The sequence below is a fragment of the Camelina sativa genome, chromosome 7 (genome assembly GCF_030686135.1).
Source record: "Camelina sativa cultivar CO46 ecotype springtype chromosome 7, ASM3068613v1".
NCBI classification, from domain to species: Eukaryota; Viridiplantae; Streptophyta; class Magnoliopsida; order Brassicales; family Brassicaceae; genus Camelina; species Camelina sativa.
The window spans coordinates 5831717-5846626 of NC_141886.1; the positions used below are offsets into that span (position 1 = coordinate 5831717).

The 14910-nt window shown below is 34.3% G+C and overlaps 2 protein-coding genes across 5 annotated transcripts; both read right to left on the reverse strand.

The window, feature by feature from the left end:
- Nucleotides 1–389: 389 nt before the first annotated feature.
- LOC104700424 (putative WRKY transcription factor 21) lies at nt 390–2598 on the reverse strand. Its single transcript, XM_010415939.3, has 3 exons — nt 1134–2598; nt 933–1058; nt 390–778 (listed from the first exon to the last, which is right to left on the reverse strand). The coding sequence occupies exons 1-3, from the start codon at nt 2021–2023 to the stop codon at nt 634–636; spliced, it is 1161 nt and encodes a 386-aa protein (XP_010414241.2). The 5' UTR covers nt 2024–2598; the 3' UTR covers nt 390–633.
- Nucleotides 2599–10070: 7472 nt separating this feature from the next.
- Nucleotides 10071–14532, reverse strand: LOC104700425 (E3 ubiquitin protein ligase DRIP2). 4 transcript variants are annotated; one of them, XM_087457729.1, is made up of 9 exons: nt 14179–14521; nt 13897–14098; nt 12678–12777; nt 12005–12320; nt 11607–11847; nt 11435–11504; nt 11306–11356; nt 10995–11067; nt 10071–10545 (listed from the first exon to the last, which is right to left on the reverse strand). In XM_087457729.1, the coding sequence occupies exons 2-9, from the start codon at nt 14015–14017 to the stop codon at nt 10366–10368; spliced, it is 1152 nt and encodes a 383-aa protein (XP_087313855.1). In that variant the 5' UTR covers nt 14018–14098; nt 14179–14521; the 3' UTR covers nt 10071–10365. The 4 variants fall into 4 exon arrangements, with proteins under 4 accessions (XP_087313855.1, XP_087313854.1, XP_087313853.1 ...); XM_087457728.1 differs by having other exon boundaries at nt 13897–14532; XM_087457727.1 differs by having other exon boundaries at nt 11435–11847; nt 14179–14531.
- Nucleotides 14533–14910: the final 378 nt, after the last annotated feature.

The following is a 14910-nucleotide window of genomic DNA, read 5'->3' on the forward strand; positions in this document are numbered from 1 at the left end:
TAGTTGTCATTCTAGAGTAAAATTTTTGTTTTCCAATACTTGTCATTTTAAGTTTCCAATGCATATGTTTGGTAAAAATATCAATTTTATCCCAACTATTTTAATGTTTTGACCAATAAAAAAAATTAGAAAATGTATTAAAGAAAAGGTATAATAGAACATTGATCTATTTTCTTAATTTGTATGCAAAACTCTAGAACGACAAGTAAAAAAACCCGGAGGGAGTATATGATTCTTGTACTTCTAAACTGACAAGCTCAGAACAGAATCCGAAATGATATCTTAGATTTAAGTTATCTTCCTAAAATAATTAAGTTACTTAGTACCAATCACCAACTTCTACTAATAGCACCCAACCACATAATAAAAAGTGAACTTGCAATAAGAGCAATAAGAACAACTTGAATCATTAAGAGCCAATAAACTTAGAAAGAGAAAGAGTCTTGACAAATCCTACATTTACCCCTTCTTTTTAACTCATCAAACCCAACAATTGCAGCAAACTCTCACATTCAAATCCCACCCCAACAAAAACATTTGCCCCCACCATATATCACAACATTGGAGCAATGCTAAAAGAGAACATACATGAGAAAGTTTTTGCTGGACGACAAAGATAGATATAATAGAGTCTTAAGTTGTTATAGCTTGAGATGGCAATTTCGGATGGTTATGCTCTGCTTCATAAGTAACAATAAGCATTGCCGGATCTTCCAAACACCTCTCAACGTGCTTCCTCGCTGGACAACCTCTCATGCTACTGCATTTGTAATATCCCCTGCACACATAAAATTCAACCCAAAACTACTTAAAAAGACTCTCATACTCAAAAGCCTTAAACACCTATAAAAGGATAGTCCTTTTTTGCATTTGATATTAATCATTCATTTTTCCTTTCTCAACCATGAATTCCTCAATCAAGAAGTGTATACCTTGGATAAGGAGAGCCCTTGATGGGCTTCTGACCATATTTGCGCCATGAGTAATCATCAGGAGGAATATCTGCAACCTTGTTACTTATAGCAGGCACTCTGATCGATCTCCTAACCCGATGTTTCCTATCAATTGCACCATCTAAGTTAAAGAGATGCTGTGAAATGAAAAAAAATGAAAAAGATATATATGTAACTGACCTCTTCTTAGAGCAGTGGCAACGGCTAGAGTTCCCACATTTTAAGCCTCCATGTTCGTCTCCTTTCAAAGGGCATTTTCTCTTAGAGTGTTGTGAGTTCTGATCAGTTGAACTCGGTACCCCTACCAAATGGAAAGAGTTCTTTCCTTCTAGATTAGCCACACTACCATCTATGCTAAGTGAAGAAACAAAGGACCTGGTGGATGACATGGTTGGAGTACAACTCGAGTTATCGAAACTCAAACTTATCCCACCATTGCATTTCCTAAGCAAAAGCTCAGCTTGATGTTTCTGTAGCTGTTGCTGCTGATGAAGATGGTGAGCTTTTAACCGTTCATGAAACTGCTGTTGCTGCTGTAGCTGCTGCTGCTGCTGCTGTTGTTTCTGTAGCTGCTGCTGCTGTTGTTGTTGTTTGTCTGGAAACAGATTGGAAAAATTCGAAGAAGGAATTGGCTGCTGGTTAAGCTGAAGGAGAGGAGCTTTAGCATTTGGGTTCAAAGTGAAAGACTTGGTCCCTAAAGTGAGTGAATCTGTAGGTCTCAAGCTCAATTCCTGGAAACCAGACCGGAGCACAGGTGGTTTCTGAGATGAAGAAGATGCAAGTTCTGTTCTTTGGTGAGAAGAAGGATCAAGGAGGAAGGTTTGAGACACATGGGTCTCAAGTTTCTTGGCTCTTCTAAACCTAGCATGACCAACAACACTAGTGCTCAACAAAGTCGACACTCTCTTGAACCTAAACACAGCTTCTCTAGTTTCAGACACCAAATTCCTCTCAAACCCAACATGATCTTGTTGCTGCTGCTGCTGCTGCTGCTGTGGTTTATTCAAAAGATTAAGAACTCTATGACAACTCTCTACAGCTGCTCTGTTCGTTCCTTCTATCTCCTCCATGTCTTTAATAACCTCACTTCCCCTCCAAGAACCCTAATTTCCCTCTCCCCCCCAAATAAAAAAGAACAAAACTTTCACTCAGAGAAATGTAAAAAGAAGTGAAGCTTTTACTCAAATCCCATCTTAGAATTCCCACATAAGAAGATCAATCAAGGTTGATATAGAAGAAGAGGAATTGAGAGAGAATGAAGAGAGGTTCCCTTCCGTTGGATGCTAAAGAAAGGTTAAAAAGAGAGGAGAGGGGGGAGGTCTCAAGTTAAATGAGTTGTCAAACCCAAGATTCCTCCACCATCTTTAAAAAGGAGAGGTTCGAGAAAACGAAAGGTGTGAAAGAGAAGACTTTTCTTGCACACAGACACTCTCTCTCTCTCTATGGAAACAAGTTCGTCGTTTCAGCAATCACTCAACCAAAAAAAAACAAAAAAAAAAAACTGAAAGCATCCTTATGATTTTTTTACCCTCAAGTGAACAAAAAAAAATTAAAAAAAAAATGAAAAAGACAACTTTACTTTTTATTTTTTTGGAAAAAAGCAAAGAGAGAAAGAACGAAACCGGCGTTTGTGTCTGTCACAGACTCAGAACGGTGGGTCCCTACTCGAAGACCTTAAGTAAGACTCTGGTCCGAACTTATTATTATTTTTTGCAATTAGATTTTTCTATTTTCTGATAAAATTATAATACCTAATCAAAATTAGCATCATTATACTTTGGACATTTTGTTGACCTCTTTTTATACAAAAGATTGTTTACAAATTATTACTGTAATTAAATAGATCTACATGATCTACACGACGTTTAAGTAAAAAAAAAACAAAAGTTAAGAAATTGGATTCCCTCAAGTTTTGTTTTTATAAGATAATAAGATAAAGTGGTACCAAACTTTTTTTTTCAACAGTTTCTAACGGTTACATTTAGTACATTATGACGTGTTTTTCTCTTCCACGGATCAATGATGTGTGTTAGCTGAAGTGTTGCTAAATGTAGAAACTATATCTACTAAGAAGCATTTTAATGATTCAATTATTAGATACTACTTGGGTACTAGTCTAATGTTTTTTAGTTATATCATATTAGCATCCTAAGTTACTTTATGGAATTCCAAACTATTGTTGTTTGATATAAAATTTTACTCTCTCTCTCTCTCTTAAACTCAAGTTTTAGATCTTTTTCTTGTTCTACAGAAAATGATGTTTAAAGTTTTCGTAAAATCTAAGAATTACTAATTTAACAAAAAAACGAAATTTACCAAATTTAACAAAAAATAAACTTTACCGAAGTTTTCGTAAATAAAAGTGTTTTGTGCGTAAAAATAATATATGTATTATTAAACATTTATTACTATCAAGAACAAATGTAAAAGCTCTAATAATGATGTGCTAAGATACCTTCTAACATACCTTTTTTTTTTGTTATCTAAAATTTTATTATAATTTGTTTTGGAATCAAAGATGGATTACAAACGCCCAAAAAAGGGACACTTAAGCCGGTGGACAACTAGAAGTCTCCAGAGTCAACTGCCGAAGGAAAAGGAATTCCCCGGAAACTAAGCCTTATCGAAGGGAGACAATAAACTGAACTAGAAATACAAACAGATCATATCAAAACCAAATCGAAAGAGGACAACTCCTTAAACTATAAGCAGAGATAACAAGTCTACAACATTAAATATGGTAGCAGAGAAACTTTTTCTTCTGACCGCCCACGGCCAATTCGTAGATAACATCTACCTCCTCCTATCATGTTGAGAGCCAATCTCTCGAGAACCAAGGACATCATAACCCGACAAGCAAAGAGCACTCAGAGAAGTTCATAGAGACTCAAACCAACTCCCAGATGCGACGACGACGACTGATGCGTCTCTTTACGTCTAACTAGAATCCTTCAAAAGGCGATCATATCTAAACAGATCATGAAAGCGGGGACAAGGAGCAAAGCACAACTTCTCAAAGTTAACACACGCCGTGAACACCAAGGACAAGAATTCACTGTAAGCTTTAAAAACTACCAACCAAACACTAAGCACGAAACTTCTGCTAAGAAAGGAGCCGATCCTAAAAGGAACCACAAGCTGAAACATGGAGACAAGGATGGGAAGAAGAGGCAAAGGCTTGAGCTAACAAACCATTCCAAATTTGAGGCTTAAAAATAAAAATAGGCACTAGACCAGCAACAAGATCTGAGACAGGAACAAGCAAACCCCAATGGCAATTATTCTTCTAACCAACCGTTGATCTAAGATCCGGCATCATCAACTTTACTTGTATCAGAAACCCTCCTAGAGAAGACTGCTCTAACCGCTTCCTCAACACAATCACAACTCAAACCATGAATCCTCCAAAAAGGTTCCCCAAACGAAGGTTCAACAAGACTGCAAACAACACTAAACACCTAACCCTAGCTAAACAGAACAGTAGAGAGACGGGAAAATCAGCTTACTCAAACAAGAGACAACAAGAACCCATAACTACAGAAGCGATAAGCATCCCCTCAGAGATCAGGACAAACGCCGGATCTGACAATGGTAACAAAGGCTTCTCCTGTAACCATCGGGAGGACGAACAGATGCTCAAAAGACTGTCGATCCGACCTTACTGTGAAGACCATCTCATTTGCTGAGCACACTAACCGCACCTTCTAACATACCATTGATGAAGATGTTCTTATCAAGCAAAAACAAAGTTTTACATATATGTCACCATCATATGCAAGACAATTAGGGATTGATCATAGTAAGTTAACTAGCTAAGCATGCCTGTTTTAATAATATTTGTTAAACAAGATAAATGTAATATGTAAGCGAGAAAGGAGCTTATAAGCCTCACTATTATTAGCAAGATATATAGTGTGACGGACAAATCATATGTTATTTTTGAAATACTAAGAAAGATATTATCATATCAAGTACTCAAACTTATTTTTCTAGTAATGTTAGTTAACAAAGGTAGTGTTATATGTGAATTAGTGTATTTATCAAAGTATTACTTTCCAAATTGAAATAACTCACTTGGTTATCATTAGCATAACATTTGGCGATTGACAAATCTTATGTTATTTTCAGACAATAAAAGAGACATTTTTATGTTAACTAGTCAAGCACGCTTGTTTTAATAATGTATGTTATAAAAGTTAGTTGTAATATGTATGTTACTATTTATTAGGGTATTTTGATGTTTCTTAATTTAAATTAACACATATTATCATTAATAAGCGAAAAATCTCACACACTTGACTACCATTAGCGAGACATCTGACGATGAACGAGTGATATGTTATCTTTGACAATTAGTAAATCACACTTGTTCTACTGACGTATGTTATGAAAGCTAATTGTAATATGTATGTTACTATTTAAGAAAGACAATTACACCAACGAGTCTATCACGCATGTTTTGTATGTTAAGAAAGCTAGTTGTAGTATATGGATTATTATTTATTAGGGAACCTATTAAGAATTGGTTTTTTTTTAATTCAAGTAACACGCATCATTATTAATTAGAAAAAGCTTGCACACTTGACTACCATTAGCGAGACATTTGGCGATGGACAAATCATACGTTATTTTTAAGATAAGAAAGACAACGTTACACCAACAAGTCTAGCACACATGTTTTGTATGTTAAGAAAGCTAGTTGTAGTATGTGGGTTATTATTTATTAGGATATCTATTAAGAATTGGCTTTTTGAATTGAAATAACACACGTCATTATTATTAAGTAGAAAAAGCTTACACGTTTGACTATCATTAGCGAGACATTTGGTGATAAAAAAATCATACGTTATTTTGAGATAAGAAAAAGCCAAAATTAAGCCAACTAATCTAGCACACTTGTTTTCGTAAGGTATATTAAGGAAGTTAGATGTACTATGTGGGTTATTATTTAAAGGGAATTCTATCAAAAATCTTTTAATTAAATTGAAGTAACGCACTTCACCATTATTTAGTGGAAAAAGTTTACACACTTGACTACCATTAACAAGACATTTGGCGATAGATGAATCATACGTTATTTATGAGATAATAAGAAAGATAAAGTTACACTCAAGCATGCTTTTTCTTGTAACGTATATCTAAAAATATATATTTAATATGTAATTATTATTTATTAGGGAATCTATTGAGAATCCATTTTTTAAATTGTAATAACGCACATCATTTTTGTTAAGCGGAAAAAGCTTACACACTCTCATTTTTTGAATCAAGTAATTATTATTTAGCTGAAGAAGCTTACACTTGACTTCCATTAGCAAGACATTTGGCGATAGACAAATCATACGTTATTTATGAGATAATAAGAAAGACAAAGTTACACTCAAGTATGCTTGTTCTTGTAACGTATATCTAAAAAGATATATTTAATATGTAGTTATTATTTATTAGGGAATCTATTGTGAAGCCATTTTTTAAATTGTAATAACGCACATCATTTTTGTTAAGCGGAAAAAGCTTACACACTCTCATTTTTTAAATCAAGTAATGCAAGTAATTATTATTTAGCTGAAGAAGCTTACACTTGACTTCCATTAGCAAGACATTTGGCGATAGAAAAATCATACGGTATTTTTGAGATAATAAGAATGATGTTGAGTGCGCTTTTAATCCGCTATCCTCAATAAGGTTCATAATGGTATTTCCATGGTTCAAAGTATCAAAGACAATGATAAAAAAGTCTCAATCATCAGATATACTCGCCATATAGTAGTTGGGAAACAAAAGAAAGAGTTTATTCTAGTTTAAATATTTATGGTTCTTAGTTAACCAACATTAAAGGTCATTGTGGAGTTTGGCTTTACGAATCAGTGAGACTCATCAGCCATGTTCACGTTACAAGTGCGGTTTGTGAGACATAAAATAACACTAACAATTATGGACCCTATAGTCATCCTAGTAAGTAAAAGAATTGACTCGATCTATATACCTACAGCCTATGTGACTTCATTTTATACTGAGTGTATATTAGTTAGAAACAAAAAAGTAGCAATTGGTTAGAAAAGGAAAAAACTTTATCGTAATATGTAGGTTACTATGTATTAGGGTATTTTGACACACGCTTGACAACCATTTGCGAGACATCTGCCAATGGAGGAATCATACGTTACTTTTGAGATAATAAGAAAGAAAATCTTATGCCAACTAGTCAAGGACGCTTGTTCTACTGACATATGTTATGAAACTAGTTGTAATATGTGTGTTACTATTTATTAGGTTATCCATTGAAAATACGCTTTTTGAATTAAACTAACGCACGTCATCATTAATAAATGGAAAAAAGCTTACACACTCGACTAGCATTAACGAGACATTTGGCGATAACCAAATCATTCGTTATTTTTGAGATAAGAAAGAAAACGTTACACCAATCAGTCTACCATGCATGTTCTAACAACATATGTTAAGAAAATTAGCGGTAGTATGTGAGTTATTATTTATTAGAGAATCTATTAAGAATTTGCTTTTTGAAATAAAGTAATGCACGTCATCATTGTTAAGCAGAAAAAGCTTACACACTTCACTATAATTAGTGAGACATTTGGTGATAGACAAATCCTACGTTAATTGAAGTAACACACTTCATCATTATTTAGTGAAAAAAGCTTACACACTTGACTACCATTAGCGAGACATTTGGCAGTAGACAAATCATACATTATTTTTGAGATAAGAAGTTAATGTTACACCAACCAGTCTAGCAGGCATGTTCTAACAACGTATGTTAAGAAAACTAGCGGTAGTATGTAAGTTATTATCTATTAGAGAATCTATTAAGAATTTGCTTTTTGAATTGAAGTAACGCACGTCATCATTATTAAGAAGAAAAAACTTACGCATTGGACCTATCATTAATGAGACATTTGGTGATAGACAAATCATATGTTAATTGAAGTAACAAACTTCATCATTATTTAGTGGAAAGCTTACAAACTTGACTACCATTAGAGAGACATTTGGCGATCGACGAATCATACGTTATTTTTGAGATAAGAAAGACAACGTTACACCAACCAATATACCATGCATGTTCTAACAACATATGTTAAGAAAACTAGCGATAGTATGAGAGTTATTATTTATTAGAGAATCTATTAAGAATTTGCTTTTTGAATTGAAGTAACGAACGTCATCATTATTAAGCGGAAAAAACTTACACACTTGACTATCATTAGTGAGACATCTGGTGATAGACAAATCCTACGTTAATTGAAGTAACGCACTTCATCATTATTTAGTGTAAAAAACTTACACACTTGACTACCATTACCGAGACATTTGGCAGTAGACAAATTATACGTTATTTTTTAGATAAGAAAGTTAACGTTACACCAACCAGTCTAGCACGCATATTTTAACAACGTATGTTAAGAAAACTAGCGGTAGTATGTGAGTTATTATTTATTAGAGAATCTATTAAGATTTTGCTTTTTGAATTGAAGTAACGCACGTCATCATTATTAAGCAGAAAAAACTTACACACTTGGCTATCATTAATAAGACATTTGGTGATAGACAAATCATATGTTAATTGAAGTAACGTACTTCATCATTATTTAGTGGAAAAAGCTTGCACACTTAACTACCATTAGCGTGACATTTGACGATCGATGAATCATACATTATTTTTGAGATAAGAAAGACAACGTTACACTAACCAGTCTAGCACGCATGTTCTAACAACATATGTTAAGAAAACTAGCAGTAGTAGTATGTGAGTTATTCTTTATTAGAGAATCTATTAAGAATTCGCTTTTTCAATTGAAGTAACGCACATCATCATTTACTATTCATTAGGGACTCTATTGAAAATCCTCTTTTTAAATTGAACTAACGCACATCATCATTATTATTAAGCGGAAAAAGCTTACACACTTGACTAACATTAGTGAGACATTTGGCGAAGAACAATCATACATTTTTTTTAGATAAATAGACAGCATTACACCAACCAGTCAAGCATGCATATTCTAATAAGGTATGTTAAGAAAAGTAGATGTAGTATGTGAGTTATTATTTATTAGAGAATGAAGTAACGCACACCATTATTATTTAATGAAAAAATCTTATACTTGACTACCATTAACGAGACGATAGACAAATTATTTTTTTTCTTTTGAAATAATAAAAATAACAAATTTACGCCAATTAGTCAAGCACACTTGTTTTTATAATGTATACGAAGAAAACTAGTTGTAATAAGTGGGCTAATGGTTATTAATTATTAGATAATTTATGGAAAAAAATTTGAATTGAAGTAATATCATCAATATTAAGTAAAAAAACTTTCACTTGATTATTATCAGTAAGACATTTGGCGACAAATGAATTGTACGTTATTCTAAAGATAATATATATAAAAAAGATAATGTTATGGCAACTAGTTAAGCATTTTTGTTATAATGACATATATGAAAAAATAAAGATACTTGTTATATGTGGGTTTTGAGATAGTGTATCGATTTTTTTTTTTAATTTAAACTAACGCACTGTTAAGCGGAAGAAAATGTGCACATTTGCTATTATAAACAAGAGATTTTGCAATAAACGAAACGTAGGTTACTTTTGGCTTTTGAGATGAGTAAAAAAAATATCATCATTACCCGAAACTAATCAAACATCTTTGTTTAAATAACGTATGTTTAAAAAGTTAGTCGGACGGTAACTCACACATGCTTTTTTTTGTGTGTAGAAGATCGACAAATGAACTTTCTATGAACGTATGTTTAAAAAGTTATCCACATCTGACATCTGATTGAAGTTAACCATATAAATTACCTCGCTATTGCTTTCTCTTGCACTTTCATTTTGAGCTATTGAGTGTTCAATATATCGAGTCGTTTTGATCGTTTTTTCTATGGTACATGTTTCTTTATTTCTTAGTGGTCTTTTTCTCGAAAATGCTCAGAAACTTCAAAATTGATTTTTCTAAAAAAATTAGTTAGAAAATTTTTATAGCAGCTCTCTTTTGGAAACATATTTTAGAAACATACACATCATGAATAACTCTTTAGAGTTATTATTGTTTGTTGACTTCTCAATAATTCTCAAGTCATTCGGTTCACAACAATTCTGTGTACTTCTCATTTAGTCAAAACAAGGACTCAAATGTTTATAGAAATGACAACACTTTCCAATCATACATATAAGTGTCCAAAACGGACAAAGTTTTCTTTAAAAAACAATTCTAAATCTTCTTGGATAACAAACGTCAGTGTCTGTCTGACCAATCTTTCAATTTAAAGAGTCTAATGATTAATAAATATAAATTTCCAGGTTTTCTACACAACACATTCCACTGCTCCTGCCCTTTACTTCTTCTCTCGGTCTATAAAAGTTTCAATGAATAAGTTCTTTAGTTGTTGCTTTCAGGGAGCTTCAGCCCATAAACTAACACCATCACAAATTCCTTTGCAGAGGCACCTACAGATGCAGCGACTCTTTCATGCTTAGAAGTTGTTTCCAACCATAGGTCCACTAAGCTGTGAAGCTGCAACGTTGGGAGAACTAGTTCTCCCATACATCTTATCTCCACCTGTTAAAAAAGATACCATTTACGAGTGAGCTTTTAATCCACTTTCCTCAGTAAGGTTCCTACTGGTATTTCCATGATTCAAAGAATCAAAGACAATGGTCAGAAAAGTCCCAGTCATTAGATATACTCGCGATACAGTAGTTGGGAAACAAAAAAGAGTTTATTCTAGTTTAAACATTTATGGATCTTAGTTAACCAACAGTAAAGGTCATGTGGGGTTTGGCTTTACGAACCAGTGGGACTCATCAGCCATGATAAAGATATAGGTGCGGCTTGTGAGACATAAAAGTTTCAACGGGTTATACAACAGCTATGGACCTTATTTTCATCCTAGTAAGCACAAGACTTGACTCGATATATATAACTACAGCCTATGTGACTCCATGTTAGACTGAGTGTATACTAGTTAGAAACGAAAAAGTGGCAACTGGCTAGAAAAGGTTGCTTACCTCAGTTTCACTTTTGAGATCAAGCTTCTTCACGAGGTACTTTTGGATATGAGAAACTGGAATACTTCCATCCCTACCAAATAATGAGACAGGCGATCAACTCTGGTACAATATAATTCTTCCAACCAGTAAATTAGACACTCCCATTCAAGAAAATAAGGGCGCTTTATAACATACACCCCAAAAACAAATATAACATGGAAACTCTAAACAACTGCGAAATGGAATTTGAAGCCATACGTAAAAGTTAATTTAAGTTGACAAATAAAAACTTTGTGACAAGAAAACAGAGCCAAGAAAAGAAAACTTACCTTATTCTCAAGTAGTTTGCTGGAATCTGAGGCAAAGATGTTTCTCCGTCCCTGAAACCAGCGAGTCCTCGTCAAGATACCAAGCAAAACTGAATATGTATAAACTCAGATACAGAACAAGAATCTCACTGATTAGTTGACGCCACAAGTGAGAACCAAACAGGACCTTTTCTCCTCTCCTGATTCAGGCTTGTTGCACCTGGTAATGGTGAAATTATTGAATCACCAAAAGAAGAAGACCTTTTGCGGCGAGTCCTACGCGTTCTTTTAAGAGTAGCAGTTTCTGATGTTGTAGGATTACCATTATTGCTGTTCTCTTCCTCAAGTTTACATTTTCTTTTCTTCTCCTTCGTTTTGGTTTTACTCCCCTCAACATCATTGTGAGATGCATTTCCATGCTCAGATTTTGGGTCCTCTGTTCCGTTCGCCACTTCAACAAGAAAATTTAAAGGTTTCCAGGAATGCAATTTGGAATCCCAAGGTTCATCAGCACTCTTGTTTCTTCTATTAGAAAGGGACTGGTTGGGCTCTGCATATGAAGACTGCAAAAACAAAAAAAAACAAAAATAACTAAATGTGTAGGATCCTATCTAACGGTCATAATAAGTCATAAGGTTGTGTTTAAAGCTGAAAATGTACAATCTAGTTTGAATGATATGTACAAAAATAAAAGAGACAAGCACTGATGACCTTCTTTACCTGCCTTTTATTCTGAGTGAATTTTTTAAGTGTTTCAGGCGAGCTTGCACTCTCTGTGTTATCATCTCCAAATTCTTCTTCCTTTTTCACAGCTCTCTTAGTGAATGAACCACTACCTCGCACATCTTTCCTCGTCGCAGTTTTTGTTCTTTTTCCTGTTGTACCAGCTTGTGCTGAAACCCTAGGTGTGTTTACCACCAAAGACGAGATAGACCTCTCTTTCCTCCTTGCAGGTAATGTGTTGGAAGACACACTCTCTCTCTTCCGTTTTAGGGGAAATAATTTCGTCCTCAAGTCTTGCAAAATATGGTCGGGCCTAAAATACATGCATACGAGTCGTTACTTAGTGAATGCATAAGTTCACGAACCAAGAAAGCTCTTACTGATGAATAACTAGTAAGAGAGGGAACAGTCCTTGTTTCTGGTTCTAAAATAAACTATTGGTACCAACGACAGTATCATGCTAACCAGCATGTTCAGGTTATAAGCGTATAGTACTAAAGTGATTTGAGTCTGGTTCTAAAATACACTCTTCAGCATTATGTTTAAAATATTTTGTCCCATTAACAGTAAGAGCTAAAAGACTTCTAATGGTCTATGTAATGTAAGAAGAAGATATAACTCCTAAAACAATCAGAATGTGTAACTGAGACAGAGGAGGAGAAGAACATACTTTAGTTTCTCCAGGGGAGTACCACCGAGGTCAATATCGCATACTGGACAGTTTTCTATCTCTTCCTCTGTGATTTTCTCATAAATGCATTTTCTGCAAACTGCACAAAAGTGATTTAAGAACTTGTCTCATTTCATATGTAGTAACCACTGCCAAATATAAACAATTTACATACGAAGGCAAGAAGATAAAAAGAATCCTTTCAAAGATCGAAAGTTCAACTCAACAATTGGCAACAGCTAGTTTGACTTTTAAAAATCATCATGATCTTAGATAGTTAGCAACCTAAGCAAAAGCATTGGCATCAGACCAAAATGGAACCGCAAAAATTGATGGTGATACTTCATGAATCCCCAGAAACCAAACCAAGAAACAAATGAGAACAGCTAACTTTAGCACTGCAGTAACTTAAATAGACAGAAACTTCCGATATTAAAACGGACTATGCTCAGTTCAACATTTAATATCACACTTAATGAGCATATTAATCAGATCTATCTAATATATCTCATTGCACCGTTTGGGCCATTAAAGTAACAAGGTAAAGGCTAACTACAGAGTCGCATAAATATCGGAACTGAAGATTAATCAAGTCTCCCAAAAAAATCTAAACTGTCTTGATACCCGGAGAGGAAAGAAGATGTTGAACGCTACTTCATACAAATACAACTATAACTACCATTAAACAGATAAGACCACTTATTACTTACAATTCCTAACACAAAACTTACATGATGGGTATTGATTAGCCAAACTAACAGCATGCAGCTACAAGTACAACATTTTTACATGACTAGCCAAAAAACCAAATTTCGAGAAAGAAGTCTAATTTCGACCACAACCCCTCTCTGACGATGAAAACACTCACAAATTCACATAAACAGACGAACAAAAAAGCATATTTTTGAAGGCTAAATGTAAACAAAAATTGAAGATTCTGGTCAACAACAGCAACTCTTAGTTGAGGAAACCAACTATTCATTGACCCCTGAATACGAGCTTCATCAAATCGATAAAAGATATGAATTGAGAAAAAAAAAAAAAACATAAGCAGAAGAAAAGATCAACAACAACAACAACAACCATACAAAGATTAAAAAAACACACAGAGAAATCAATCCAAACAACGAATAAAGACGAAGAATTTGCGAAATTACAGAGGGGAATTGGAAAAGCGAATTGAAAACGTAAATCGAAAAGGAGAAGAGAAAGAACTAACACGTATGAAGACACTCAGAAATGGTAGTGGCGTCACGGAGGAGATTGTCACAGAGAGAACAAGTCATGCATGCCACAACCGTTTCTCTCTTCACCCTGACCACCATGTTTCCTCCTTCCATTACTCCTCTCTCCGTTCAAACCCTTCTTGTTGCGTATATCAAACAAGATTCGTCGCTTAATCGCACGTACTCTCCCCAAAACTGCATGTATACGATAATACAAGACCCAACCATAAAACAAACAAAAAAAAACCCAGATTTACGTTGGTAGCGATGCCTACATTGAAATCCAAATCCGTTAAAGTCTCAACACTGAAGGGTCGAACAGAAGTGGAGTGGAGAAAGGTCTTAATCGGAGTGAAGACGGAGAAAAGGAGGCTGAGGAGAAGAATCTGGGGATGGGAGAAGGATATATAGAATGGAGAGGGGAATTAGGTTGAGTGGTGTGTGTGGTGAGGAGACGATCTGAAGGACTCGAGGAAGAGTAGGGTTATATAAGGTGAAGAAGGCTCCTCCTCCTCTCCACTCTATCTATCTCTCTTGGAAACAAATCAAAGGTGTCTTCGTGTTGAGGTGAAGAGAAGCGACGATACCCGTCGTGTAGAGTAAAAAGACGTTTCTTCCTTTCTCTCTCTGTTTTTTTCCTTTATTTTTTTCCATTTGTTTTTTTTTTTTTTTTGTCAAATGGGCTTTTTCCGAGGTTGCAAAAGCCCAGTAGCCCGATTCTTTTACACTCTTCTTTTCTTTTCTTTTTTACTTTTTTTTTTCCTTAAGTTTTGTTGTATTTTATTTTAAAGATAGATATTTTACTTTTTGTTTGTTGTGAAATATTTGGAGTGGGGGATAAAGTGAAACAACTGATTAACAACAGTGTTTGTTAGAAGAGGAATCAATGAAGTTGACAGAGTGTTTTGGTTCTCTCAATGATTGAACTGGTGATTTACTTTTTTTTTTTTTTTTTATAAATTAAACCTTTACAAGAAAATAGCATTGTTTAGTTAACGAATTTCAAT

Coding starts and splice junctions, on each gene's coding strand:
- LOC104700424 (XM_010415939.3), bottom strand. CDS start 2,023: ATGGAGGAGATAGAAGGAACGAACAGAGCAGCTGTAGAGAGTTGTCAT. Junction 1,059..1,133: donor TGCCACTGCTCTAAGAAGAG/GTCAGTTACATA, acceptor TGCAATTGATAG/GAAACATCGGGTTAGGAGAT. Junction 779..932: donor AAGGGCTCTCCTTATCCAAG/GTATACACTTCT, acceptor TTATGTGTGCAG/GGGATATTACAAATGCAGTA.
- LOC104700425 (XM_010415942.3), bottom strand. CDS start 14,017: ATGGAAGGAGGAAACATGGTGGTCAGGGTGAAGAGAGAAACGGTTGTG. Junction 12,778..13,896: donor TTCTGAGTGTCTTCATACGT/GTTAGTTCTTTC, acceptor ACTTTTGTGCAG/TTTGCAGAAAATGCATTTAT. Junction 11,357..11,434: donor CTTGTGGCGTCAACTAATCA/GTGAGATTCTTG, acceptor CGCTGGTTTCAG/GGACGGAGAAACATCTTTGC.